We start from the raw sequence: 26,417 nt of genomic DNA on the forward strand, positions 1-26,417 counted from the left end.
ATGATGTTGAACATCTTTTAATGTATATGTTTGCTTCTGTATTCTCTTTGGCAAAGTGTCTACTCAAGTCTTCTGTTCCTTTTTAATTTGGGGTGACTACTTTCTTATTGTTGAGTTTTAAAAATTCTTTGTATATACTAGTTACAAGTCATTTTTGTAGGACATGTGATTTGAAAATATGTATCCTCATCTGTAACTTGTCTCTTCATCCTCTTAACAGTATCCTTCACAGAGCAAAATTTTTAATTTGAGAGAAAATTTTGATGCTTGTGGTGCTGCCAAAGATGGCTGATGCAATGGTTGTGGCAAAGCCTCAACCACTTAAGAGCCTCAGGGCATTGTAGTGCCCACGGTGTCTGTGGTAATGGCTGGAGGGGTCAGCAAAGGGAGGCCTCTGTGACCATAAGTGGCCATTCCAAAGGTCTTTTCCTCCAAGTGCAGCTCTGTAAGTAGCAGCAGCTGAGATGGTGAGTGAAAGATGGATTGGAACAATAATGTCTGGGATTTATGGTATGACACATCTTAACAGAGCTTCCCTTAATAGGGTGGAATTCAGTGGAGGGGGAGATCCCTTTTGTTCAGAGTGGTAAATTAAGGTGAGTTCTTTCATCCCAATATACATTATAGTATTTCTTTTTTCCCTGTCCTGGGTGTTTGTTCCACTTCACTGACTGCAGCAAGTTGAATATTCAGTTAGTTTGGCACCACATAAGAACACTCTGTCTTCCAAAATAATTACCTGGATTCATCTACAACAAAAAACTTTCCAATAAAATCAAACACAAAGACATGCTTTAAATAAGCTATGTGTGCACTCTCATAGTTTCTTCTGTCAGATTTCCAGAGAAAGCCCATTATTCCTCCAAATGAGTTTTTTGATCACTTAAACAAATAGAGCATTCTGTTCCTCTCATTTCTTGTCATAATGAATATTTTCAAATTAATGTAGCACGCAGTTAATATGTATGACATTGTTGTCTTCTGATAAATTTGCTGTCAAACTTTGAAATAAACAGGCCCATGGTAGCAGAATAGATCTATACAATTTCAAATATTTTCAAAGCTCATTTCTATTCCTACCAATCTAATTTCTGAAAAAATAACACAAGCATAATAAATGCCTTCTTTTTTGAATATAATTTCTCGAATCTAATAAGAAAAACAGGACATTAAAATGGTAAGCCTCAAAACCGAAATCTTTCACTATTTGGCCAATAAGTATTAGCTTCTCTCTCATGTTCAGATGTTGAGTTTCATAGACATTACAATTTTCTGTTGCTGTTGATTGTTAAAGCAGTGAAAAGAGCGTGGAAAAGAGATGAGAAATTTCTATATTTCTACAGAGGAAGATGTTTTCTAAAATGAAGTTCAAGATGTCTATAAATATAGGTCTATTTGAAGTTAATATATGAACCTTAGAACACATTTTAGAATAAGTTTAAAATGGGGTTATTTTGTAAAAGTACTTTGATAGCATGGCCAAAGTCAAAGAAAATAAATATGTATTTATTAGAGAAAAGATATTAAGGAATGAAGTGATGCTTTATTTTACTTATTTCTTAGAATAAATAGGTGCCAAGTTCAGGATGATCAGTAATCTGACTCGGGTGTTCATCACCTCTCATCATAAGACCCACCCCAGAAGAAATCTTCTCTCATCCACTTTAATCCCCCTAAGGAATTTCTGTTCCTTTACTTTCTCCTCTTTACTTTCTTAACTTTTTATACAATTTTGAACTTTTCTATACTATTCAGTGGAAGTGTAGTAGGGGCTTAGTAAATCAGATATTCACAGTAATTACAGTAAATATGGTCCAGCATATGGGTAAATGAGTGTGAATGTGTCCTTGAAGCCTCAAAGGAAGGCTGAGAATTTTAGCTTTAAGAAGATGAATTACTGAAACAAAATAGCTTAGGAAAGCACCAAATGAACTTTTAACTTTAACAACCTAGCTTCTTGGTGAACTCACTGAGGGAAAAATAGTAAAATGTATCCTTAGAAAATGGGTTAGCTATAAGGCAGTTAATTTTAGAGGAACATTTCCCAAACATGATGATGACTTTTATTATCTGTTAGTCAGTGTTAAACTAAAGTTTTGGGTTTTTTTCTGGCAATAGTTAGAAAACTGGGTCAGTTGTCAATTTCATGATTGAATCAAAATTAAAACTTTGTCTTTATAGGCTTTTGTCATATCAATTAGAGATATCTATAACAAGAAGTTATAATAGAATAATCAGATTTTTAAATCTGTAAAGAATCTTGGAAAAGTCCTACCCTATCCACCCTCTTCCTACTTTACAGTCCACTGTTTATTAACTAATAAGAAAACAGAGAAGCTAGAAACCTTATCCAAGGCCACCAGCAGAGTTAGAAGTAGCCTAGAATTAGCCAAATGCACCAAAAGTTCACCTGCCTCTTTGATTTTCACTCATGATGTTCTCACTATCTCAACTTTCTAAAACTCAGTTGTCATCTTACCTACTCTTGGAAAGTTTTGTGGAAACTCTCACCTCACCAGTAGACTGAGTCAGAGCCTCTTCTCTGCCTTCCCTTTGCAAAACCATTACACACAGTGTACATGGAATTTACCTGCTATGTTGAAATTACTGATTTCCCTCTATCTCCTTCATTTGAATTGATGGACAGGTGCCATGAGTCTGAATGTCTGTGTCCTGCATCATATCCAGAAACTGCCTTTAAAAGATTCAGTCATTAGAATCAAAGTCTCCCTATTTCCAAGACTACACTTTTTACAATACAGTCTATATTTAGCCAACATAAACATTTATCTATTTTTTTACTTCTTTGTTTTTATTATTGCACTGAACATCTGGATTTTGTTGTTTTGGTTGCTTATTTGTTTTGTTTGTCTATATATCATCCACCTCTATTTTTCAGCTAACAACATTGGAAATCGCTCTACAATTTGGGTAGTTCGGGTAGGGTGCATCCAACCACTGGCTCCCGACCACTTTATTTCATGGCCTTGGCTGGAAAGATTGTTACAGGAAGGGTAGAGAACTCAAGTTAGAGGAATCTGACTAAAGTTCAGGACTGTTTTCTTTTGTTTTCAGGGCTGTACTCTTTTGGAGGAAGTTCTCCTTAGGCTAAAACTGATACCAGTAAATTTGATGTTAGTTTGAACCTGCTTGGGGTCACTACCTGGGGCCTGGTCATGAAGCCAATACTGCAAAAAAACAGAGTTGTGGAAAAAAAAGACAAAGATTTGATAATATCCCTTAAGCTTCTGAACATGGCCATGCCTGAAATCATCAATATCAATTAGAATGACTTTAGTTGCAAATAATAAAACATTCCATTAAAACTGATATAATATCAGTTTTCCTCATATAACAAAGAGTTCAGGGGTAGATTGTTCTAGCACTGATTCAGTAGATAAAATTGGGGCACTTGACCCACACTTCTTGTCCAACCTACTGTAGGATTACATCCTTACACAACCATGACCAAAGACAGGTTAGAAAAGTGGGTTTTTCTCAGGAAGGAAAGTCCTTTCCAAGAGTCCCAAGTTGACTTCTCCTTATATCTCGTTGGCTAGGATTGGTCATGTGTCCATACCCTACCTGTACGGGAGGCTGGGTAAGTGCAGATTTGTCATTTTTCACCTCCACAGTGAGAGATAGTCTCTTCCAGCAAGAAAAATAAATGGTAGTACAGGGATGTAGACCACTAGCAGCATCTACCATGCTGATTTTCCATGGATTTTTCAGGTATATGAGGAAAAATAGTTCATTTATTTAAGCTACTTTCAGTCAGTTTCTGTCCTTTGCAACCAATCATGTATAATAAGATACCTCATTTAAAATTTATGTTTTTATTATACATTTAAACTTTTTAAGAGAAATCTTTTAGAAATTAGTGTACTTTATCAAATTAATAAAAATTATAAAGGTTATTCATTTTTAGAAAATTGGTTTTCTGTCCATATTTTCATATAGGTTCACCCAAACATTCATGTTTTTTAAGTAGAACACTCATGCACTTACTGAGAAGATAATTGAGCCATTATAAACAGGCTTTAGTACAACGTTAACACAAAATCAGTTAATATTTTATAGGCTTCTTCATCTTTATCTTGATTTCAATCTTTGAGATAAGAATATTTTTAGAATTTAAAATTAATGTGCTCTTTTACCCACCACACATTCTGCAAATGCATGTCATTTCCATTGCTCACTGTTGAAAATTTTTCTTACAGGAAAAGAGCATAGTGCATAAAGACATAAAAGCTGCTCTCAGCTGACTGGCAGAATTGGGACTCAGAATGTATTTTTCTTTTCACAAAAAAAGTAGACTACTTTCAATAGTAAATATATTTCTTCAGTGCATTTTTCAGTGACTTTTAAAGACTTGAACCATTTAAATTAGATATTCTTTCCAATTTTTTTTTTCTAAATGATGTTGCTTTATTTTTTCAAAAGCCAGGACAGATGGCTTTTTTATTTTCAAATTTAATTATAGCTGTACATATGAGAAGCAAACTCGTTACTGCCTTTTGCATGGATTTTATCCAAATTTTGAAGACAATTTTATAAATACCAATTTTTTTCAGCTTTCATAAGAGGTTCAGAAAAATAGATATCAACAAGGCAGCTGGATTAATTTGTAATGAGTAACATAAAAAATGAAACTTTTACCCCAAGCAGAATTTTATACATATATTTTTTCTGAATATAATTAAATTTTCATGAATAAAAATATAATATGATCATAGAACTAAGGTGAATACTAATCCCAACTGCAGTTTTTAACTCTCTCTAAAGTTATTTGAATATTTTTTAACCTATGGTATATTTCAAATCATATGTTAAAAATAATTAAAATTGATGTAATGCAAACAATTGGGACTTAAAATGTGAAGATGATAAAAATATTTAGACAAACTGGAAAAAGTTGGAGTAAAAAGTCAAACTTGAATTTGACCATGGCTCTAGAGTTTCTCAACCTTGGCTCAATTGACTCTTTGAGCCAGATACTTATTATATTTGTTGGGGGAGAGAGCTGTCCTGCTGTCCTATGTATTGTAGGATGTTTAGCAGTATGCTGGTCTCTTCCCACTAGATGCCAGTAACACCCCCCCCTTCATTGTGACAGCCAAAAATGTCTCTAGACATTGATAAATCTCCCCTGGGGGACAATATTGCCACCCCAAATGAGAACCAATACTCTAGATCCAACTATCAATTTACAAGAAATTCAGAGGATAGGAGATGCAATCAACAAAATCCCAACACTGTAGTAATTCTACAAATGACTTGGGTTTTTTCTACAAATAAATTGTAAGAAAGAGGAAAAAAAACAAATTAAGAAAGAAGCATATCAACCAATTGCAATGTATGGAACATATTTGACCCTGATTCATGGAAACAAAGTATAAAAATGTTGTTCAACAAGAAAGCTAAGAATGCACTAACTGGGTGTCTGATGATTGTGCAGAACTACTGGAATTATGGGATTGTAATTATGTTTCAAAAAAAAGATTTTATCTTTTAGGGAGCCTACTAAAATATGTTTTAGAAGAAATGATATGCTGTTTTGGATTTGCTTCAAACTGATCCAGGGAAGGGGCTAAAAGGAGGGGAGCAAAGTATATAAAATAAGATTTGGGAGTGTTGAAACTAGGTGATGGGTTCATGAGAATTCATTAAATTATTCTCTTTATTGTGGATTATGCTTAATATTTGCCATAATTAAGAATTTTAAAATATTTAGACACATCAGCTGTAGATCCAAGATGGCAGAATGGGTAAATGCTACGTCTGCCCAGTACCAGGTTACATTAAAATTACAACTAAAGGGCCGGCCGAGTGGCTCAGTTGGTTAAGAGCTCGCTCAATAGTTTGAGCTCTGAGCAACAGCGGCTCGATTCCCGGCCCAAGCTGAGCAGCCACTGAGCTGTCAACAGGTGGCAGGATGGCTCACCTTAAAAAAAAAAAATTACAACTAGATTGGGGCCAGGACAGGACCTCTGGGCTGGCTGGCCTTCCAAGGGCTGGGTGGGGGCCAGGGTCCCCTCCTGGCCTTTGTGGCCTTCGCCGCCTGTGTGGTCCCCTCACCTCGCCTGCTCCACCCCTACCCCACCCCCATCCCCTGGCTGAGTGGGGCCGGGTGTGATTGGCACCCTTGCTCCAAGTGGCACCGTGGCTTCAAGGGATAGACTTCCAGTACAGTGCTGTGAGTCCAAGGCCGCGGCCATGGTGCTTGGTGCCAGCAGGACTAGTCCAGGTGCGCTCATGGGTCGCCAAGATGCCGTCATGGGGCAGGAAGGCCCGGTGCACTGAGTTCTTTCTTCACCTCCATTTAAATTCACATTTGCCAAGTTTTCAGGCACTGCTCTTGAAGACCTCAGAAAGGCTTTTAAAACAAGACTGCAAATGATGTGTGTATTTATCTTGAACCGGATGAATTTCCAGAGCAGTGGTTTCACTCAGCACAGGCAAATGGCTCTTGGGACTGTTATTCTCCTACGTGTTGATGTGACATGGGTTGCATCCTCAGAACTTCGTATGTTTTTACTCAGTACACCAAATCATTCTTCAGCACCTTTGCAAAAACACCTATGTTTGTTCTGTAGCTTTTGGGCTTTATTATTTGGAAGCCATGGAGACAACAGTGTCCAAGAGGGTTTCAAGGAAATCATGCTGCTTTTTTCGCAGATGCCGAAGGTTACTTTGCTGCTTGCACAACACACTCAACTATGCATAGTTCTTTGAATGAGCTTCTGTACATTCCTGTGAAATGTCATGATCTTCCAAGTGAAAAACCTGAGAACACAAACATTGATACTGAAAAAACTCCCAAAATGTCTCATGTAAGGTTCAGTAATATCATGGAAATTTGACAGCTTCCATCAAGCCACGCATTGGAAGCTAAGTTGTCTCGCATGTCATACCCTACTATGAAAAAAAACAAGAATTCTTATTGAAAACTGTGGAGAAACTTATTGCAACTCAAGTACAAAAATTAGCTTCCTTTTTTTTTTTTGTTTTATTCGTGTGGTTTTTGGCAAATTCATCATATTGAGAAGCACTTTAATACACACAAGTTGCTACACTTAATATTTTGTCCTCGACTTCTGGAGTTTTTACCTTAATCCTTGCTGCAGTGTTTCCAAGTAACAGTTTTACACTTTCTAAACTATTGGCTATAATTTTAAGCATTGGAGAGGCTGTGCTGGTAAACCTGTCAGGGTCTGAAAAACCTGCTGGAAGAAATACAGTAGGCTCCATTTGGTCTCTTGTTGGAGCCATGCTGTATGATATCTACATCGTTATGATTAAGAGAAAAGTAGACAGACAAGATAAATTGGATATCCCAATGTTCTTTGGTTTTGTAGGTCTGTTTAATCTGCTGTCTTTTAAAAGACAGATTTCTTTTTACTTCATTATACTGGATTTGAGGACTTTGAGTTTCCCAATGAAGAAGTATTAATGTGCATTATCATTAGTGGCCTTATTAGAGCAGTGTTTGTGGGGTTGCTTTCTTACCTCATCATTGATAGGCACACTTGCACTCAGCCTTATAATACCTCTGTCCATAATAGCTGACGTGTATGGAAAAGGTACAGTTCTCTTTGTTATTTTTCGCAGGTGCTACCCCTCTATTTTCTTCATTTTTATTGTAACTCTCCTATGTCATTATAATAACTGGGATCCTGTGATGGTAGGAATCAGAAAAAGTTTTGCCTTTATATGCAGAAAACTTCAAATCCAGAGGTTCCACAAGACAGCGGATGATGTGAGAGTGCCATTCTTACACACAGTGTTTCAGAGGAGGATGGAGCTAGTTAGCCATTGCCTGTGTAGTCCAGCTTGACAATGGAATATTATACAGCAAAGAGACAATCTCTGGCAAGTTTTTGTAGAAAAATATTCCAGTGCCTAGTCTGAAAAATATCGGTTTCTATTCTTTGGAACTCTAAAATATATTTTTCTCATATCAATTTTTTTTTCATTTTCATAATGAATTACTTTGCTATGTAGCTATATATATATATTACTACAGTTATAGGAAGTTTCAGTTCACAGTCCATCTAAAGGACCAACCTGCCTTACACATCACAAGGAATTCAGCTAATAAAATAATTTGAACTAATCAAGGAATGTAATCCTAATGTTCTGGAGACTTCATCTATACATATTAACTGTTATATGCTGGACTATATAATGGAAATATTTTCATGAAATCATTTAAGTATGTAGATCAGTGTTTCTTAAAGGTGAAATGCTAAAATCAGCTACCTATAATAAGTATGGATTCTGTTTTTGAGTTTTGTAGAACATTGACAATTAACAACACAAGAAATATTTAATTTATGTAACAAGTATGCTCATGCAAATTTGGCGGGACTTTAGAAAGAATATTTGAGAAAAGATCTGCTTCAGTTACGCTACATATGCTGTATTATCCTTTCATAGCATTAGGTGCCTTGTATTTTAAATCTGTGACAAACCACAACACATTTTTAAAGGGGAAGTATTGTAAAATGAAGAATTACGTATTTCTAAAGACTGTACTGCTGTAAATTTAACTGATAAAGCTCTACTTAATTTAGAGTTTTGAAGAAATATTCTCTCTTCAATTAAAACATTTGCATGATACAATGATTTAAATTGAAATGGTAAAGAGTATTATTAAAATAAAATGTTTATCTATACTTGTCTATTAAAAACAATAAAATAAAATTATAACTAAATTATAGAACAATCAACCTCAAGAAACACCTGAAGACTAGCTGAACAGAACCCCTATAACTATGGATATAAAGAAGAGGCCACATCAAGACTAGTAGGAGGGGCAGAGATGCATAAAGGGCTGACTCCAAACCCAAACAGTGGTTGAATCCTGGGAGGGACACCCCAGTGTTGGACACCTCAGAAGCGTGAGGGGTCCCAGCCCCACATGGGGCCCCCTCAGCCCAGGGTTCCTGTGACAGGAAGAGGAGTCCCCAGAACATCTGGCAGTGAAAATCAGTGAGGATTCTATCTGTCTGTCCTGGTGAGATGGAAGGCAGCTGGAAACACAGACATCCTCCTAAAGGGCTTGCACACAGACTCACTCGCTCGCAAGCACTCACCCTGGGCTCCACCTGAGGAGCGGCAATTTGAGAAGTGCCAGAGACATAGGGAGAAAGTCTGTGTTGTGTGGCTGCAGGGCAAGGGCTAGAGGAATAGCTGCCATTATCCCTGTGTGGAGCCCACCTCACATGTAACTTACAGGAGGATGCCATCTTTCCTGTGTTGAACCCACTCCCAAAGGGCCAAATCCAAGACTCCATTGGTCTGATAAAATCCACGTGAGCATGCACCACCTTGTTAACTCCCTTGAACCCTATTCCACCCAGCCATCTTGGCATTAACAGGGCAACTCTCAGCTCCTGGGCACTGGCTCTATTCTACAAGCTGCTGGAAGTGTGTACAGCAGCAGATGGCACTCAACAGCCTGGGAAACTTTCTGTGGTGGGTGGTCAGGCCCATGTTCACACTTTAGCCTTTCTTGGGTGGCTCTTGGGGTTCTTTGGGCCTGAGGCAAATAGTGGCTGGCCATAGTGTTCTCTGGGCATTTTGCAGAGTGGTCACAGGCTCAGCACCAGAGCAGGAACTAAATGTGCATTAACTTTGTGAAAACCACAGATCACACCCCATGACTCCCTGGATCCCTGCCCCACCCACTGGGGTGACATCACTGAGGGTATTGTCAATACCAGTCAACAAGCAACTAAGGAGGCTCTTTCAGTGGCTGAGCCTAACAGGTAGCCGGCAGGTGGCAACAGACCTAGGGCAGCTTTGGGCTTTATGCTAAGCTGCCCTAGGCCTGATACTGGCCCCAGCAACTTCTACTTTCAGTGACATCTTCTGAGATGTCTACTGTCTTGCCTGTTCCTTCGTTGCAGTTCCACACATGTTACTGGGAGTGTCCCTTCAGGCCCTCCAGCAAGGTCCTTTCAGGTTCAGCCCTCTCTCTGCAACTTCAGTGCCACTGTCAAGGTGCCTTGGGATCTGCACGCTGCTCCCAAGCTGTGCTGGGCTCTGCGAGCATGGTCAAGAACCTTCCTCTTTGAGCACGCTCCTCTGTTCCTGCAGAAAGGCAAAGGAAACTGTCGAGCCCTTCTCCAGTGCATCTACCTACCTAGACACCTCACAGATACTTCTGTTCTGGGACCTTATTACCTTACAAATCTCAATTGGTTCTCTTGATCTTGGGTCCCCAACCTGTCTTGGGTTTCTGTTAACACCCCTTTCCCAGGGACATACAGCTTCTAAACTCTCTTTGTTTCTACTCACACTTTTCACCTCCCTTAACCAGTTGAATTTTATCAGGTTTAGGAGTGATTACAGGAAAGCCTTTTGAAGTTAAAATACATCTCTTAAAATCTTGTCTATAGTGGAGACCACAGTTTTGACATTTCTTCTTTATAGCAACACACATGTGATTCTAACATGGTATTGTATTGTATTGATTTGTATTGTATTGTATTCCGTTCTATCCTATCCTATCCTATCCTATCCTATCCTATCCTATCCTATCCTATCCTATCCTATCCTATCCTTTCCTATCCTATCCTATTCCACTGCAGTTGGAAAGGTAGTATAGTAATCTCTAGAATCAAACAGATCTTGTTCAAGTCCCAGTCAGATTGGCCACTTGTTAGCTGTGTGAATTAAGTAAGTTACTTAACTTGGGACTCTTCTTCCTTTCCTCTTCTTATTTATTTGTCTCAGGGTTGTGAGGATTAAATAAGATAAAACATATGAAGCACTAAGCATCATGACTGCAAAACAAAGATACCAAGTAAATATTAGCTGTTGCTGCTACTATTATTATTATATGCAAAGTCTCTAATTCATACATTATATCATGGAGCTACCAAAAAGATTAAGTTATTATCTAAGCAAACAGGCTCCAATTCCAATTTTAAATGGGGAGAATATTTAGAAGGTGTAGAAAACACTTAGAAAAATGGCCTGCTTTTCTAAGCATACTATTTATTTAGTATACTAAGATCCATAGAAATAAATTAAGAATAGGTACATAAACGATTAACCCAAAGCCATTAGGAAAATATATAAGTTTTCAGAAATGTAGGTGAGAAAGAAATTGACCCCAATTACGTTAAATGATAAACTTAACACTAAGAATAATTGGCTGGTAGAATTTTTAAAAAAGAATTATGTTTTCAGGATAATGATTCTGCTTATCTTTATTCTGCAGTTATTTTCATAATTTTTTTCCATTTTAATATTCATCTGTAACTTAGAAAAATTGCTAAATGAAGTGGTAAATTCTACAAATACATAAAGGGAATGACCTTTCTCAAATATAGTAACCATGGAAGAACATAATGCTTCTTTTTCAGAATCCTAGCATCTCTTCAACATGCCTAAGATTCAAAGGTTTAATTCTTATTTGACATTTCAGATCTGTATTCTTTTCTACAGCTTGCTAGATAATATGACATGCTAATGTTATATCCTCTGCTAAAAAAAGTCAGAGTTTGTTTCTTAATCTCTTGTATTTTAGCCTAAATTTGAGACAGTTATGTACCAAACATTGAGTCACAAAAAATCCAAATCAGAGTACAAAATAATTAAAAATTAAAGACATTAATGTCCCCTTTTGTACTTTTAGCTGAACATCCTGAAAATAGTTTCACCTAATAAATAGTGTAAAAATGAGAAGGATGTTTGTACTATTAAGTCAAATATGATTAATTTTAGAATAAGTCAATTTTTACAAAATGTATTAGAAGCAGAACTAATAAAATTACTGTGGTATTACCATATTCGTATACAGTAATTAAAGAGAAAATGAGCATATCAAATTTAAAGGAGGGAAACATGATTTATAATATCCATAAAGATTAATAACTTACAAGAGAATCACTCATTTCTTTAAAGAGTTTTGGTTTATTAAAAAATAAAACTGTAAATGACTAGGACTCATTTCATATTGACTTATTTTAGAAAAAAGGCAAGTTGATTATTAGGAAAGCAAATGAGAGCCAAGAGAAATAATCTATCTTAATTGATCATTAATTAATTTTGACTGGTTATTCTTGCTAGACATTTGCATGAAATCATTAATATTGAAAGTACGTCAATAATTTAGCCAACTACTTGACATAAGTTATTTTAGTGATACATGAAGACATCTTATTAACAGCCTGGAATGAATAACTTTATTCATACAATCATAAATATGACCGTAATAATAGATTTGGATTTGTGGTCCCATTTTTAAAATTGATTACTATGGTATCAGACTGACATTTTACCTAGTGTTATATAATCTTTTGATATTAATCTTGCTAATTCGATATTTGAAAGGTAGCCACAGAAATAAATAATAACGATCTTGAGAAATTATTTGATTCAACATATAGAATCTTACAAAGTATATGGGAGTTCAGGTTGAGGGTGTCAAGGATTTTTGTTGTACATTCCATTTGAAAAAAATTAAAAGACTTAAAATTCAACAGATGAAAGGCTATGTGTGTTTGCACTACTGATGGTAATCTTTCTCTACTAGAACCTGAAAATAAATTCAACAAGATTGAGGGTGACTCTTGGCTTTAGAAAGAGAGATGTGACTATTGTTCAAGAGTTCTGTCATAAAAGTCAGATTTTGCTTTATTTTCAAAGAGAAAAATTGCTGCTACTGCAAGGAAGAAAAAAAATGACTCTCTCAGTGGACGAATGGATATATTTGTTCTGTGGCATGTGCCGCTGCACCACAGTGCAGTCAAGGAAACATTTTATTTAAAAGACACTGCAACTGTCATGACCGCTGAGCTCCTGGTTGATTAATGAATCTTATATAAACTATGACAATTGGGTACAGAAGGCAGGAAAACAAGTAGCACAGCAAGATCTTCAGTAATGGGCAACTTTTCTTTCTCACTCCCTCGTTTCTTTTTCATTTAGCTGTCCACACATCTAACAGCACTTATAACTTTTCGGCTCCCAGCTGGAGAGACAAATCGTGGGAACAGCCTTTCATGTATTGCGTTGGAGTTGAGAGATAAACATAAGGAGATAGCCCTTGGGGGAAATCATGTATTATTACCTGGGTGAAACCTTTGCCAATATTGTAAGCAGTCATTTTTAAATGATGGAAAAATATTGTGGTAGTCCACCATTAACAACCGGTTCATATCCTTTAGTAAATGTTGTCATCAAAAAGGCCACATCAGAAAATGATATTTTAAGATGTTCTTTCATCAGATATAGGAATTGTACCTCAAGATGACATATAACATGTATGACTATTCATACAAATACATAATAAATGAAAACTAAATACATAATAAATGAAAACTAGCAATTTATCATATTACTAAAGATCTGTAGGAAGAGATTGCCAATATGCCCCAGTGACATATTAAAGGTACTGAATAAGTAGTAAATTCTTTAGTCATTTTTATAATATTTTATAATGATTGCATTGTTTCTACCCTCTTCTATAAAACTGTGAAATAGAACTAGATATATACTCTTTAAGGCTTGTTCTAATTTCTAAAATTCTATGATTCTTTGTTCTTAAAGTCCTGTGAAACATTTTGTGAATAATCACAACAATTCTGACCTGATTAACCATAAAGAATTGACATCAACTTATATCTTTTATTGCTAACATTATTACACAATAGATTTCATTCTGTACCTTAGAAAAACATAGTATATAGCATTACCTTGTATATTTGGTGATAATTACTAAACCATTCTTATAGTCAAAATATATATAGTAAAACCTTCTATTTATTTAATAAATCTAACCTAACCAGTCATTCTATTAAAATGAATTTTCTGGGACAACCTAAATATTTACAGGGGGAAATATTTTGCTTGAATAATAAAAGGTGGTTAACATGCATAATCAAGAATTAGTTTGTTTCCCCTATTAATGAATTAAGATATAGAAAAAAATCAATAAGATACACTAAGGGGTTTTAATAATTTTAAAAATTCCTTTCTACAGTCATTTTCAAAACTTATAAAACTCATTTTTGTTAAAAATGCATTATGTTAAAAAGTAATTTATGGTAATCCTGATTTTTTTTAACCATTCTTGCTATTTCTTTAATTTTGTGAATTGGAAACACAGTTAATGGAGGCAAATTTGGTTCCAGTAAATAAGTAATGTCCAAGAGCAGAAACTAATCTCACCTTAGATAATTAAATATATATCATTGTGTATGTAACTTCTACAATTAGCTTGAGCATAAGAAACTATGAAGCAAAGTAGAATTCAACTAAATTAAAACCATGCACAAAAATAAGTTTTGGGCATTGGGAAAAAAATTCTTTCAGTAGGGAGATTATCTGGTCTTTTATATTTAATATGCACTTCTTCTGGGCACAACAATATTTAAAAATAATATTTTGGTTGGACACTTTCCAAATATGAGTAAAGTATATGATTAGTATACAGAAATTTTCAAAGAACTTAGAGATACACGTTAAGGAAGATATATTAAACCTGCAGGTAAAAATATCAGATTTTGTTTATACTGTGCTAGGGAGAAAGAGTGATATTGTTATACCAAAATCCACAAAGCAAAGAAATAAAACTGCAAAAGATGAAGATATGGTTAGGACATAAAACATAAAGATGATATCTGATAATGATATTCTCTAGCATGCACGAAAGTTCTTTCAAGAAGTCAGAGACACATTATTTGAGTTACAAATGACAAAAAGTTTCTTGTTGGTACCATATACTATGTTACACTTTATTTACTTATTTTAACTAAAGAATTTAGTGCATATTTTATAAATGAATGAGTATCTTCCTGTAAATAATGGAGAAATGGTTTGAAGAAATGAAATTCTATTCATGGCACAATTAATTAATGGAAAGAAATTAGAATAATGATGAGCAAAAAGCAGGCTTTCACTTAGCATTAGCTATTATTTAACACTTAATTTGGACACAACTAATCAGTAAAACAGTCCAAAATGAATTCCTACATTTTAGATTTCCCACTGGAAAATGAGAAAGGGCAGAAATAAGTGATCCATTTCAGGTATCTGATATATAGGAGAAGGAAATAAGTGTTTCTTTTATAATTATTCATCACACATAATCATCATTATCATTACTATGATAGCACCAGTCAACACAGCACTCTGTATAGTTATCATGGAGCCTGCCTGGATGTTCATAACGTAGTAAATCACAAGCTAAAATCAACAATCTACTAAGACCCAGAGTTCCTCCTCACAGACAGCTTTCTTTAATGATCAGTTTCTGATCTTCATTAACCAATTCAGAACTTCTAAACAGACTCACACACTCTGGAAAGTGGTTACGGGATGTTCTCTTCTGCCTTTGGGTTTTCAGAAAATAAGAAGAGCATTGTTACAAGACTATGATTTGTCCTTCTAATGTGGTGATCTCAATGGAAGACAAAGGTCAACCTCTGGGAACTTGGAATTATGAGTTGAGACAAAGCCAGATGGATTTTGAAAACAAAGCACTTTAATAAGTTTGACTCTGGAATTTGTGAAAAGCAAGCCAACTCAATGTTCACCTTCACATCACATAAAATAAAAATATAATATTTTCTAAAGCCAAAATAAACGTTTTTTCTTCTGAAATTACCTTTGGTTTTATTTTTGTTTGTCACAACTATTACAATAAAATTTCAAAATCATTAAAAACTCTTTAAAGAAGTTTATAGTTATAAAAGAAGTTTAGATAGTTTTTTAAAAAAATATTTTAAACGGGAATATCACTACTTCATGCTGAAGTTATCACGTCATGCATTCCACTGTTATCTGATTTAAATCTTGATTTTTCATACCTTCCTTAATAAGAATAAACCAATGCAATGTTGTTAATGATACTACTGGCATAGTTTTGCACATGCTTTCCATTTTTCAAACATGTTCACAAATACCGGATACCAAAAACAAGCCTATGAAGCAGATAGGGCAAGAATTAATAGTTATTAGTCCTACATCCCAGGCAAAGAAACTTGGGTTTAGAGACATCAAGTGACGTGACAGATAGATATTAGGTGGAAAGGCTAAGGTTACACTTTAAATCCTGTCTCTCAGTTTGGTACATACTTGTATCAATTAGGATGGGCTAGGTAATGCTGCAGCAACAAACAATCCCAAGATCTAGAGGTTTAAAACAATAAAAACATATATCTTGCTCTTAAACCACATTCATCACAAGATGTTCAGGGGCTCTCTTTAGTTCTCTCAGTCTAAAATCCAGGATATTGTACTACCCACTGCCTGACAAATTGCCTGTTGCTAGGACAGAGGGAAATAAAATCATAGCAAATCACACACTTGCTCTTAAAGCTGATGCACAGGCACTTCTGCTCATGGCTCATCAGCCAAAGCATACTTCATAGTCATGGCTAATGGCAAACGGGCAAACCTATGAGGCAGTGAGCCAAACCAGAAATATTTGGTGGATGTCACGGATTACAATAGTCAGTCCCCCTAGGCTCTAAAGAGTCAATTCACTCTCTTTCCTATAGGCAACTCATCCCTCTTGGAAGGAGAAAAACCAAAAGTGCCATGACTCAAAGAGCATGGTTTATGAGTGACATACTGTAGTCTCTGCATCAGGGAGAGGTGTGCTTCATGTCTGGTGTGGCTCCCCTTGGACCCAAAATCTATGAACTAAATAGGTCATCTGCTCCCCAAACATCCAATATACAAGTGCAACACGTTTGAGTAACCTCAATAACCATTCCCACTTAGAAAGAAGAAGCATGGGAGACATAGCAGTTACTAGTCTGTAGCAGGTGTGAAAGCCGGCTGGGCAGATATTATAAGGATTCCCCATACCACGTGGAGAGAAATGTTCCTTGGTTAGACCTGGAAGGGATTTTCCAGTCCATTTTTCTCCATGGCTCTTTGTTCTACCCTCTGAAAGATTCTGTCTTTTCCGTTTTCCTCTTTGGACACATTCAAAGTGAACATCCATGAATATGACCTTGGTGGGACACTGATCAACTTTTCCAGGTGGCTACATTTGCAGAAGGAGAAAAACAAAGATAATATGGTGAGTTTCCCTTAAAACCAAAATTATTTGCACTTAGTTGTCTACATAGGATTCCCCCTAAAAACCTACAGTTTGCTAGAAATTGTGAAAGAATTTAGCAAGGTATCTGGATATAAAACCAATAGACAAAAATCAATTTTATTTCTATACTTTAGCCACAAACAGAAGACATATTTTTAAAGAATTATTTAAAATAGCAAGAAGAGGCATAAGGAATCCAAAAATATATGGCACAAAAAAGATATGCAAGGCGTATGTGGGAAAAAACTGTAAAACTTTATTGAAAGACATTAAAGGAGATAAAAATTTGCAACATGTGATATTCATGGATAGGAATGTCAATATCCTAAATATATAAGTTCCTTCCAAATTCAATTCCATTCCAATAAAAATTCCAACAATCTTCTTTTTTTGTTTCTTCAGAACTTAAGGAGCTGATTCAAAATTTTATGTGAGAGAGGAGCAAAGGCCCATTAATAGCCAAGATACTCTTGAAAACAATGGTGAATATCTATAAAGAAAATATTTCCAGAACCAAAGAAGGAAGAGAAGAATTTGTGCTTAGCCTAATTGATAGCATTAATGCACCTAAAGAAAAAAGTAGCTAGAGAAGTAACTGAGTCTGTCCAGGAAACTAGAGGTGGCATGAGAGACTCTGAGGGGTGATGGTAAGTAGAGACAGCAGAATCAGAGAAAAATGGGAGGGAGCGAGTCTGCAAATGTGTCCCTCTGTTAGACTTAGAGGCATCCAGTTATTGTAGTGTGATGCTATTAGATACACACATCAGCAATTTTCCGAACTTTTTGTGCAGAACACCTAAAAGGATTTTTAGAAACTTTCCCCCCTTACGTATTTTTAAGGTGGCGTCTGTTGTTTTAGCCTACATTTAAAGAGTTACAAAGGATGTAATGGCTGGTGCATTGAAAAGAATTACAATTTAAAATTTAAAACATTATATTTATTAAGGGTATAAAATGGAATCCAAAATGTTAAAGATTTGATACCCAGCCACCATCATTCATTTAAAAATATATATGAACAACTTTACATTGTTCATTTTCCTATCTGAACTTGTATTTTTATTCCACTTTTTCCACAGAATAGTATACTCATATAAAATGTTTTTATGTTTTTTATTACTCATCATGTTTCTCTGCAGCAAACATACACATATAAATTGGAATTTTATATATATTTTTTAATATTTCATGTGACTATAAGATTTAATTGTCAAGAGTTTTCTTTTGGATTGCATTATTAAAATTATTGTTAGTATACAGTTGATAAAAAACAAAATAACTATAGAATTACAAATTATAATGGATCAATATTATACATTGCAAGTAAATTTTTCCTGGAAATAAATTTCATAATGAGATGGATGAACCATTTTTCCCCTCCAATTATTTTGTGTATATGTGGGTGAATATTAAATAATGCTAGAATGACACAGGTTTCAACATCAAGTCCACATCTGGTTTTCATTTTTATAAATGTAAGTACTGAGCCCCTGGTGGATTGCTTATAGCAATATCAATATCAATAAATTTAATCGTCCCTTCAGTCCCCAGATGGTTTCTGTACCCTGGGGCAATGCAATAGAGATGGGTGAAAGTGATGTTTTTCTTTTGTCAAGTGGGAAAAGGTGACTGTAAAAGGGAGACCAATGTGAGGCCTAGACAGCAAGCAAGTTCTTAGGTAGATCAGCTTTAGGATGGGGACCATAAGTTGAAGATCTTAAAATGATTCCTTTGAAACTGCCGAAGCCTATATAAACCTTGGAAAGTCTGTGTGCCACAGTTTGAGGACCATTTATTCAAGACATGTAACTAATTTCTCTGGCTGATTTACTTGCTCAGTAAGGAGCCCTCTCATTTTCATGTCATTCAAATATCCCTATGCCTGTGAGTAGTATGCATGTCACATTAACAGTAATAACTCAAATTACACTTAATTTTGTCCCCATCTCCTGATGAAACCTCTCCTCCTTTGCAAATTCCATCCACTCCACCCCCAACCCAAGCCCCCAAGCAGTGGCTCTTAAGTGCTCACAGGTAAATCCACATGGCAATTGTCTCTCACGGGGCATAGGCATAACAGCTGTGTTTTGCACACTTTCACATAGTAAAATGTACCAGAAACCAAGTCAACTTTTGTAAGCCGAAAATGTATTACATGGCCTAGCACGGATATTTTAAAATACCATACATTGTCATTATTGTTTAACTTGTACAAGAATATTTTAGAATTATTTCTTACTATGAAATGTTTGAGGCATACAATAGAATATATATGTAACACATATGTAAACTATCAGGGAAACATTAAAATGAATACTCTTGCACCCATCAGCCAACTTTTGAACTAAAATATGAGCAGTAGTTTTATATCTGCATGCTCTGTCTCCATCCCATTCCCTGCCTCTCTGCCACATATAATCACTATCCCAAGTTTTGTCTTTAGCACTCTCTTCCTTTTAAATATAAACTTTATCACATGTAAGCATTCCTAAACAACCTATTGTTTAGATTCTCTTATTATTCAGCTTTATAAAAATTATACATTCTAGGGCCAGCCAAGTGGTGCACTGCTTAAGAGTTGGCTTGGGACGCTAGCTCTGAGCATCAGGGCCCCAGTTTGGATCCCACATGAGGGCCAGTGACGCTGCGCCCTCTACAGCTAAGATGGTGAACAACAGCTCAACCTGGAGCTGGGCTGCCTAGAGTCGCCTGCAACAGCGTAGGCTGTAGTCCTTGCTGCAGTGGGCTGCTGTTAGCCACCGTGAGTAGCCTGCAGACAGCGTGAGCAGCTGGCAACCAGCATGAGCCGCTGTGAGCCTCCATGAGCTGCCATTCAGGGTCTGGTGACCGATCTGCCTCAGCTGGGAAGAGTACAATGATCATAATACCAACTTGGGCCAGTGAAGCGACGTCCTTCACAACTAGACTGAACAACAAAAGGTCAGCATCTTGTCTGTTCCCCTTCCCCAATTCCCCGATAAAATATATATAAAAAAATATATATTCTATGTACTCCTCTGTAAGTTGCTTTATTTATTCAGTATTTCTAAGATTCAGCAATGAATTATATGGTTGTTATTACTGAAATATAATATTTCATTGGGTAAATCACCCTAAGTTTTTAATCCATTCTTCTGAAATGAACATTTGGATTGTTTTAATAATTTTGCTATTACAAGCAATGTTGCTTGTGCATACTTGCAAGAATTTCCCTAAGGATATATATATATACCTAAGGGTAGAAATGCTGTGTATACACATTTTCAACTTTACAAGATAGTTCTGAATTTGTTTTCAGAGTGATTGTACAAACTGACATCACCTCTACCTTTTGATTTGTGTCTTCACCAACTCTTGTATTACCAAACTTCTTAATATTTACCAATCTAGTGATTATAAAATATTATCTCCTTGGGGTCTTAATCAGTAAATTTCAAATTACATATTTTGTTGCCATTTGGGTTTACTCTTCTACCATATGCCTGCCATAACTTTTGACCATTTTCCAGTTGGATTTTTATTGATTTGTGAGGGTTCTTTATATATAATCTAGGTATTAATTACTTTTCAGTTGTAGGTGATATATCTTGATTATATCCAATCTTTTTTACATAAGCTTTTCTCAATCAGTTCTTAGCATCCTGTGGGTCTTGTACATTTGCCCATAGGTACTGATATTTTCTTCCTTCAGTAGCAATGCCTCATGTTTGTGTTAGACAACCAGTTTACAAAGCACCCTCACAAATCTTACCTCATTTGACTCTCCCAAGAGCTTTAAAAAAACAAGCTGGGTATTATTATACTGGTTTTAGAGACAAGGAGACTGAGTGGTTTGCTCAGGGTTAAAGGGCTAAGTCCTCTGAATTTGTATTCTATATCCTCCTTATATTTATATGATGTTTCAGCTATTTCTAAATGATGGCATATTCATTTAAGCAAATGCTGCACCTCTGTTTAGCATCTTTACTTCAGTTCCTTCTTTTTTAATATGTATAATTCAAATTTTAGCTCCAGTCTATGAAGTTCATTCTAAACTCTATCTATAATATAACGTATGATGAGTAAAGGAAGCACCAAGAGAATTTTTAATAGAATATGTATTTTTTAATTTAAGAGAGTTTAGGAAAATATTAAAAACCATAACAATTATCTACTCTGGAGCAAATCACACTTTTGGAAATAATGGGTCTATCATGTAAACGAGATGATTTCAAGTTCAGTATTTTCTTTTGGCCTTTAGAGAGTTACAAAGAAAAATACATGGAATAAAGAGAAGAAAAATATATTTTAACATTTATGACTATTATCTAAATTGGCTGTTGTACCTACATCAAATACTGATTTTCTATTTAATTGGTCAATTATTAAATATTGTCTATTTGTTATATTAGATATAACTAATACTTATAATTAGCATTAAATGTTCAACATATAATGGGGAAGTAATATTGGTAGGACAGTAATTCCATCACTCAACCTCCAGCAGAGGCTCCTACCTGAGTGTAGGCATCAGTTGGGTAAGTGTCCACCTACAGTGGGAGCCCAAGAAGGGTGGGATGTTGTTTCTCAAATGAGAGGTGCCTAAATGTTAATCCTCAAACATTTGAAATAGTAAAAGTAATACTGTACTTCTTACTTTATGGGGGTTGTTTCATTCATTCTCAAGCTAATCAAACTACTACATGTGAAATCTTCAACCTTTTGGTAGTTTCCATGGATTATTCTAGTTTTATTTTACGCACATTACATACACAAGAGAAAACTGATGCTGAAACTAGCAATAACAAGAAAGGTCCTAGGGATAAATAAGGAAACAACATTCCTACTCTGAGGTATTTTAATCACCATGTAATAGTTATATCTTAAGGATTTCCTGGATACATACTTTGATGAATACTAAAGAGATAGGACCACCTCATATCTTCTCCAAAGAGAAAGTTCTTTAATAGCAACTGTGTTAAGTAGAACATCAGTATTTTTTATCCAAAGGGAAGAATCTACCAAGCCAGCTCTCCCACCCTCACCTCATGGAAGGCCTCGAACACTTTTTCTACAGAGTAGGGTTAGTAATTATCTACAGATAATTAATTACTAAATAGGACCTCTCCTAGATCTCTTTCTTTGAGTACTATACATAAATGCATCTGCAGATACATATACCTAGTATTTACTCATCAAATATTCCTACATTGGTGTCTAATTTAAAAGTTGTTGGCTTGCCCCTGTTTCCATGAAATGATGATTTTGTTAAGTATTTTGATGTGAGCCTGAGAGCTGTGTGTGTTATATGAAGAATAACATACAACTGATGATGAGCTCCCTGTGTATACTTCTTTTATGAGTCAGGTACCATAGGAGCCTCATGCAGCTTACCTTGAATAGGGGATAATTTTATTACAGAATAGTAAGTGTAAGAGAGAGGAGTGCACTAGGGGAAGGGTACCTAATGACTCTGAAATACAGATCTGTGTTTGGAGAGAATGAAGTGAACTCTGTGTTGGTAATTTTGAGCTTTACGTATTTTATAGTTGTGGGTAAGGAAATGGGCCATTCCTAATATAAGGGAAGGGTCATTCTTTGCTGGACAGCTTATTTTATCACCTAGTCCAAAGGGTCTCAGAGAGGCAAATTACCCATTGGAGAGGAAAGGCACTTATATTTTTATAAGTACATCTTCAAACCAACTGCTTTTTAAAGGTCTTTGTGGATAATGTGACCATATAATTTAATATACACTATGGGACAAGTGCAAGATCGGTGGGAAACTGAGACACATATCCAAACAGGGAGCTGTCTCAGGCAAATGAAAAATATGGTTGCCCTATTTATAGAGGAAAAAGTGTTCGAGGCATTCCATGAGATGAGGGTGGGAGAGATGGTTTGGTAGATTCTTCCCTTTGGATAAAAAATGTCAGAGGCCAAAGAGGTATCCTATTTCCCTTTCAAGAGGCAGTCAGGAAAATGCCAGAGACAATGGATTTTAAGGACCTTACAAGGACCTGAAATCTTTGGCACTACAATTTTAATTTTTAAAGATTCCATACTTTCCCATTGTGATTAATTACAGAGCTATTTAATTAAAAAGAATCTTCGTATTTGGTCTTTAGGGACAGCAAGAAATGGAGTTCTGGGAATATAACCCATTCTGCTGTCATCATGCATGTTGGTGGGGAAAGAGTAAGGAAAGAGGTGTTCTGCAAGAAAGAATAGACTACTTGGGTAAGAGGCATCTGAAATAAAAAAAACCTTGGGGGCAAAAGAACAGATCCTGTGAAACGCCTGACATGGTGTCTCACCAGTCTGATCAATAAAAAAGGCTGTGATTTGAGTGACCCTAGCTAATTCTGTGCTGTGTGAGTGATCGCTGAAAACAATGTCACTCGGTTCTTTGGAAGCTAGGCCATGGGCTCTTAGTGACAACTTGTGTTCATGAGCTGTTTGTTGGAGCCCAGCGACTTCACTCTTCAGTCAGCGGCCTCCGAGTGCTTTGGAAGGCCACCAGTGGGATGCAGGCAGAAGGCTCCCCATGCAAAGGGCGTGCCTCGAAAACCACCAGCCTAAACCCTGAGCTGGGTCAGGTGAGCTCAGTGGCAGACATTTTTCCCTACAGCCCCGCCCACTCCTGCTCCAGGCCCGCCCACATCCCAATCAGTGCCTTAAATCAGCGTGCCGCTCCCCACACACATCCCAGCGCGAACTGAGAACTCGAGTCTCGGCAAACTTCCGGCAGGGGAGGCGAGGGGCGCAGGGAGCGCCCACTGCGCGTGCGCGCGCCCGTTCGGAAGCCCCCTGCACCCCCTCCCCTTGCAGCCGGACTTGGTACGGCCGAGACTTGGTACGGCCGGACGGTTGGCGTCCTCGGCTGCTCCAGACAGGGGCGGGCTTTTCAAATCTTATCTTTGGCCGAGTGGCGGCGGTCTCAGCTGAAGCGCTGGAGATGGAGGGGCAGACCCTAAGGGGTCCCGAACTCTACCTGGCGGGGCATCCTGCACAGCAGGTGAGTGAGGAGGGGGCCGGGCTTCAAGTCCTCAAGCTGTCGTTTTGTCTGGTCGTCGGGAAAGCCCTCACTCCGTCCGCATCTCGTATTCAGCCGTGGCCAGACACAAAGGGAAGGACTAGGAGACTGCACTTTTGAGGGTCGAATGGAGCTTGCAACTCTTCACACACCCCCGCCCCCTGATTTCTTGGGGAGGAAACAGGTCCGGAATTGGGAAGCGATGCCGGAGCGCCGCAGTTCCGGGCGCACCTGTCCGCTGCCCGCCCTCCTCCCGCAAGGTTTGGACGCTCGTCTAGTTAAAAGTGAAGGTAACGTAGAGTAAACGGGAGCCCTAGGACTTACGAGAAGCCCACCCGAGGCCAACAGAAAGCAGTTTGCTTCTTTTACCAGATTGATGGAAAGCCCAATTGTTGGAGCGATGTCAGCACACGACATAAACTTATGTGGGCGGGGTGGAGAAGCAAACTGCAACTCTTGAACTTTAGAAAAAGTTGGTTTGGTTGTGGATTCATTTTGAGTTGGATAGAAGTTCGCTGTTTTCTATTAAGTCACCTAAAATGTGTTAGAAACCTTTTTTTCCTAAAATAGACCAACATTGTTTCTTGGCAAAATCAGTTATTAAAGTGTTATCCTTTCCACTCTTAACCAGAACTTTAAGGTCTTAAAGGAAAATCCTGATGTCATTAAGCTGGATCGTCACCTCCATTTTAATCTCCACCCCCTTTAACTTACTTCTGAATTAGGTTAAGCTGTATGAAATTGCCAGTTTTGTAGGACGAAATTGGTACAATGTTAGCACATTTGTATGGTCCAGCTTATCTTTGTTTAGAAACCTGGTAAAGTCTTTGCTTAGAAACCTTTATCTTTTCTAGAAACCTTAAAAACCTCCGCGGATACAAAATTGTTAGGAAGGCTTCAAGTCTACTGGGAAAAATGAAGCAAAACATTAAGAATCATTATGCAAAAGAGCCCAGTGTCTTTGTCAGTAATTTATGCTGTTCTATGATGACATGTTCAAATGTTTCAAACATTTTGATGTGAAGTACTTCTTTTCTGCCCTATGTTATGTACTTTGTCTTGATTGTTAATGAAATCTTGATTTCTAGTGAACTGGCGATTTATTGAGGTTCTTGCACGTATCAGATAGGTTGTTGGTGTAGCCACAGAAGTACATTTATTGAGCTCTGTGCAGCAGTAATATTTAGGAATGATGCCAAATAGGCAAGAGGACATGGTTATGAAAGAAGTTTAGCTACATGGAATGAAGATAAATATTTAAATACATATACATAAGAGCTGTATTATTTACATGCGAGAATGTACAATACTCAATGATTGCTCAGGCAGCAAGAAATTAAAATAATTTAGTTGTGGGATTCCTTCTGTTTGAATCTTGGAGAAAAATTGCAAAATAGTAATAGGTTTCAACCTAACAGGAATATTGAAGGTCAATAAGAGAATTTTACATTTGACTAACACTGAATTTTTATTTGGTGTACTTCCTTTGATACTAATGAGCCTGCCATCTAATAGGGATAGGACCAAACATTTTGACGTGGTCATACACTGTTGTAAGACCTCTCCTCAAACCTTGAAATCATCTGTGACTACTCACAGTACAGAATATTGGCTTTGGAGTCAGGTTGAGGTCAACTCCAAACCTGCTTATTGTGCAACCCTGAATAAGTTACCTGTGTTTTCTGAATCTCATTTTCTTAGTTGCAGAATGGGTAAAATGCCTATCCCAGAAAGTTGTTGGAATTCGAGGACCTTTTTAAAGTACTTAGCACGGTATTTTGCTCTCAGAACATGCTTGAGAGATGACTGTTTTTGTTATTATCTCTTTTTGTCTTATTCATCCGAGCAGTTGGAGCAGCCACCTACCTTGTCTTACAAATGTTTAAGCTTTTGAAACCTTAATACAAATAAAATTCGAGAAGTAATACAGGCTCATTGCAGAAAAATGAATGTGTATAGAAACATAAATTTAAGAATTCTTTCTCCAATTCCATTTCCCAGCATGACCACTATTAACAATTTCCAGATTTTATTCTGTACATGAACAATTCTTAAAACACACACAATTTCTTTTAGAAGAATGTATACTGAATATACCCTTGTTCAATCTTCTTTTTCATCTTGGTCTCTTAGCTAACGTGGTTTAACTATTTCCATTAAGTGGATGATAGTTTCTGTCTGGATTAGTACAGTTGTCTTAACCAGCAGCCCAACTTTTTTTTTTTTTTTAAGTCAGTGCTTAATTCTGACACTAAGGCCATTTTCTTTGCACTTCCTTTGTGCTATTCTAGCTTCTAAATCCTACTGTTTCTGTTTTCTACATGATTTAGA

The 26,417-nt window shown here is 36.6% G+C and overlaps 1 protein-coding gene and 1 pseudogene across 2 annotated transcripts in view; both read left to right on the forward strand.

Moving 5' to 3' along the window:
- The first annotated feature begins 3,464 nt into the window (after window positions 1–3,464).
- LOC109380615 (solute carrier family 35 member F5-like) lies at window positions 3,465–7,812 on the forward strand (annotated as a pseudogene).
- A 15,948-nt stretch (window positions 7,813–23,760) lies between these two features.
- Window positions 23,761–26,417, forward strand: part of RTKN2 (rhotekin 2) — a 66,770-nt gene continuing 64,113 nt past the window's right edge. Inside the window, exon 1 of one of the 2 annotated variants that reach the window (XM_019638433.1) lies at window positions 23,761–24,068. In XM_019638433.1, coding sequence (XP_019493978.1) covers window positions 24,009–24,068 — 60 coding nt within the window. In that variant the 5' untranslated portion in view covers window positions 23,761–24,008. Of the gene's footprint in view, window positions 24,069–24,308; window positions 24,377–26,417 lie in introns of those variants that run through there. The other variant, XM_019638434.1, reaches the window with a different exon arrangement.

The sequence above is a fragment of the Hipposideros armiger genome, unplaced genomic scaffold (genome assembly GCF_001890085.2).
Source record: "Hipposideros armiger isolate ML-2016 unplaced genomic scaffold, ASM189008v1 scaffold_39, whole genome shotgun sequence".
Taxonomy (NCBI): domain Eukaryota; kingdom Metazoa; phylum Chordata; class Mammalia; order Chiroptera; family Hipposideridae; genus Hipposideros; species Hipposideros armiger.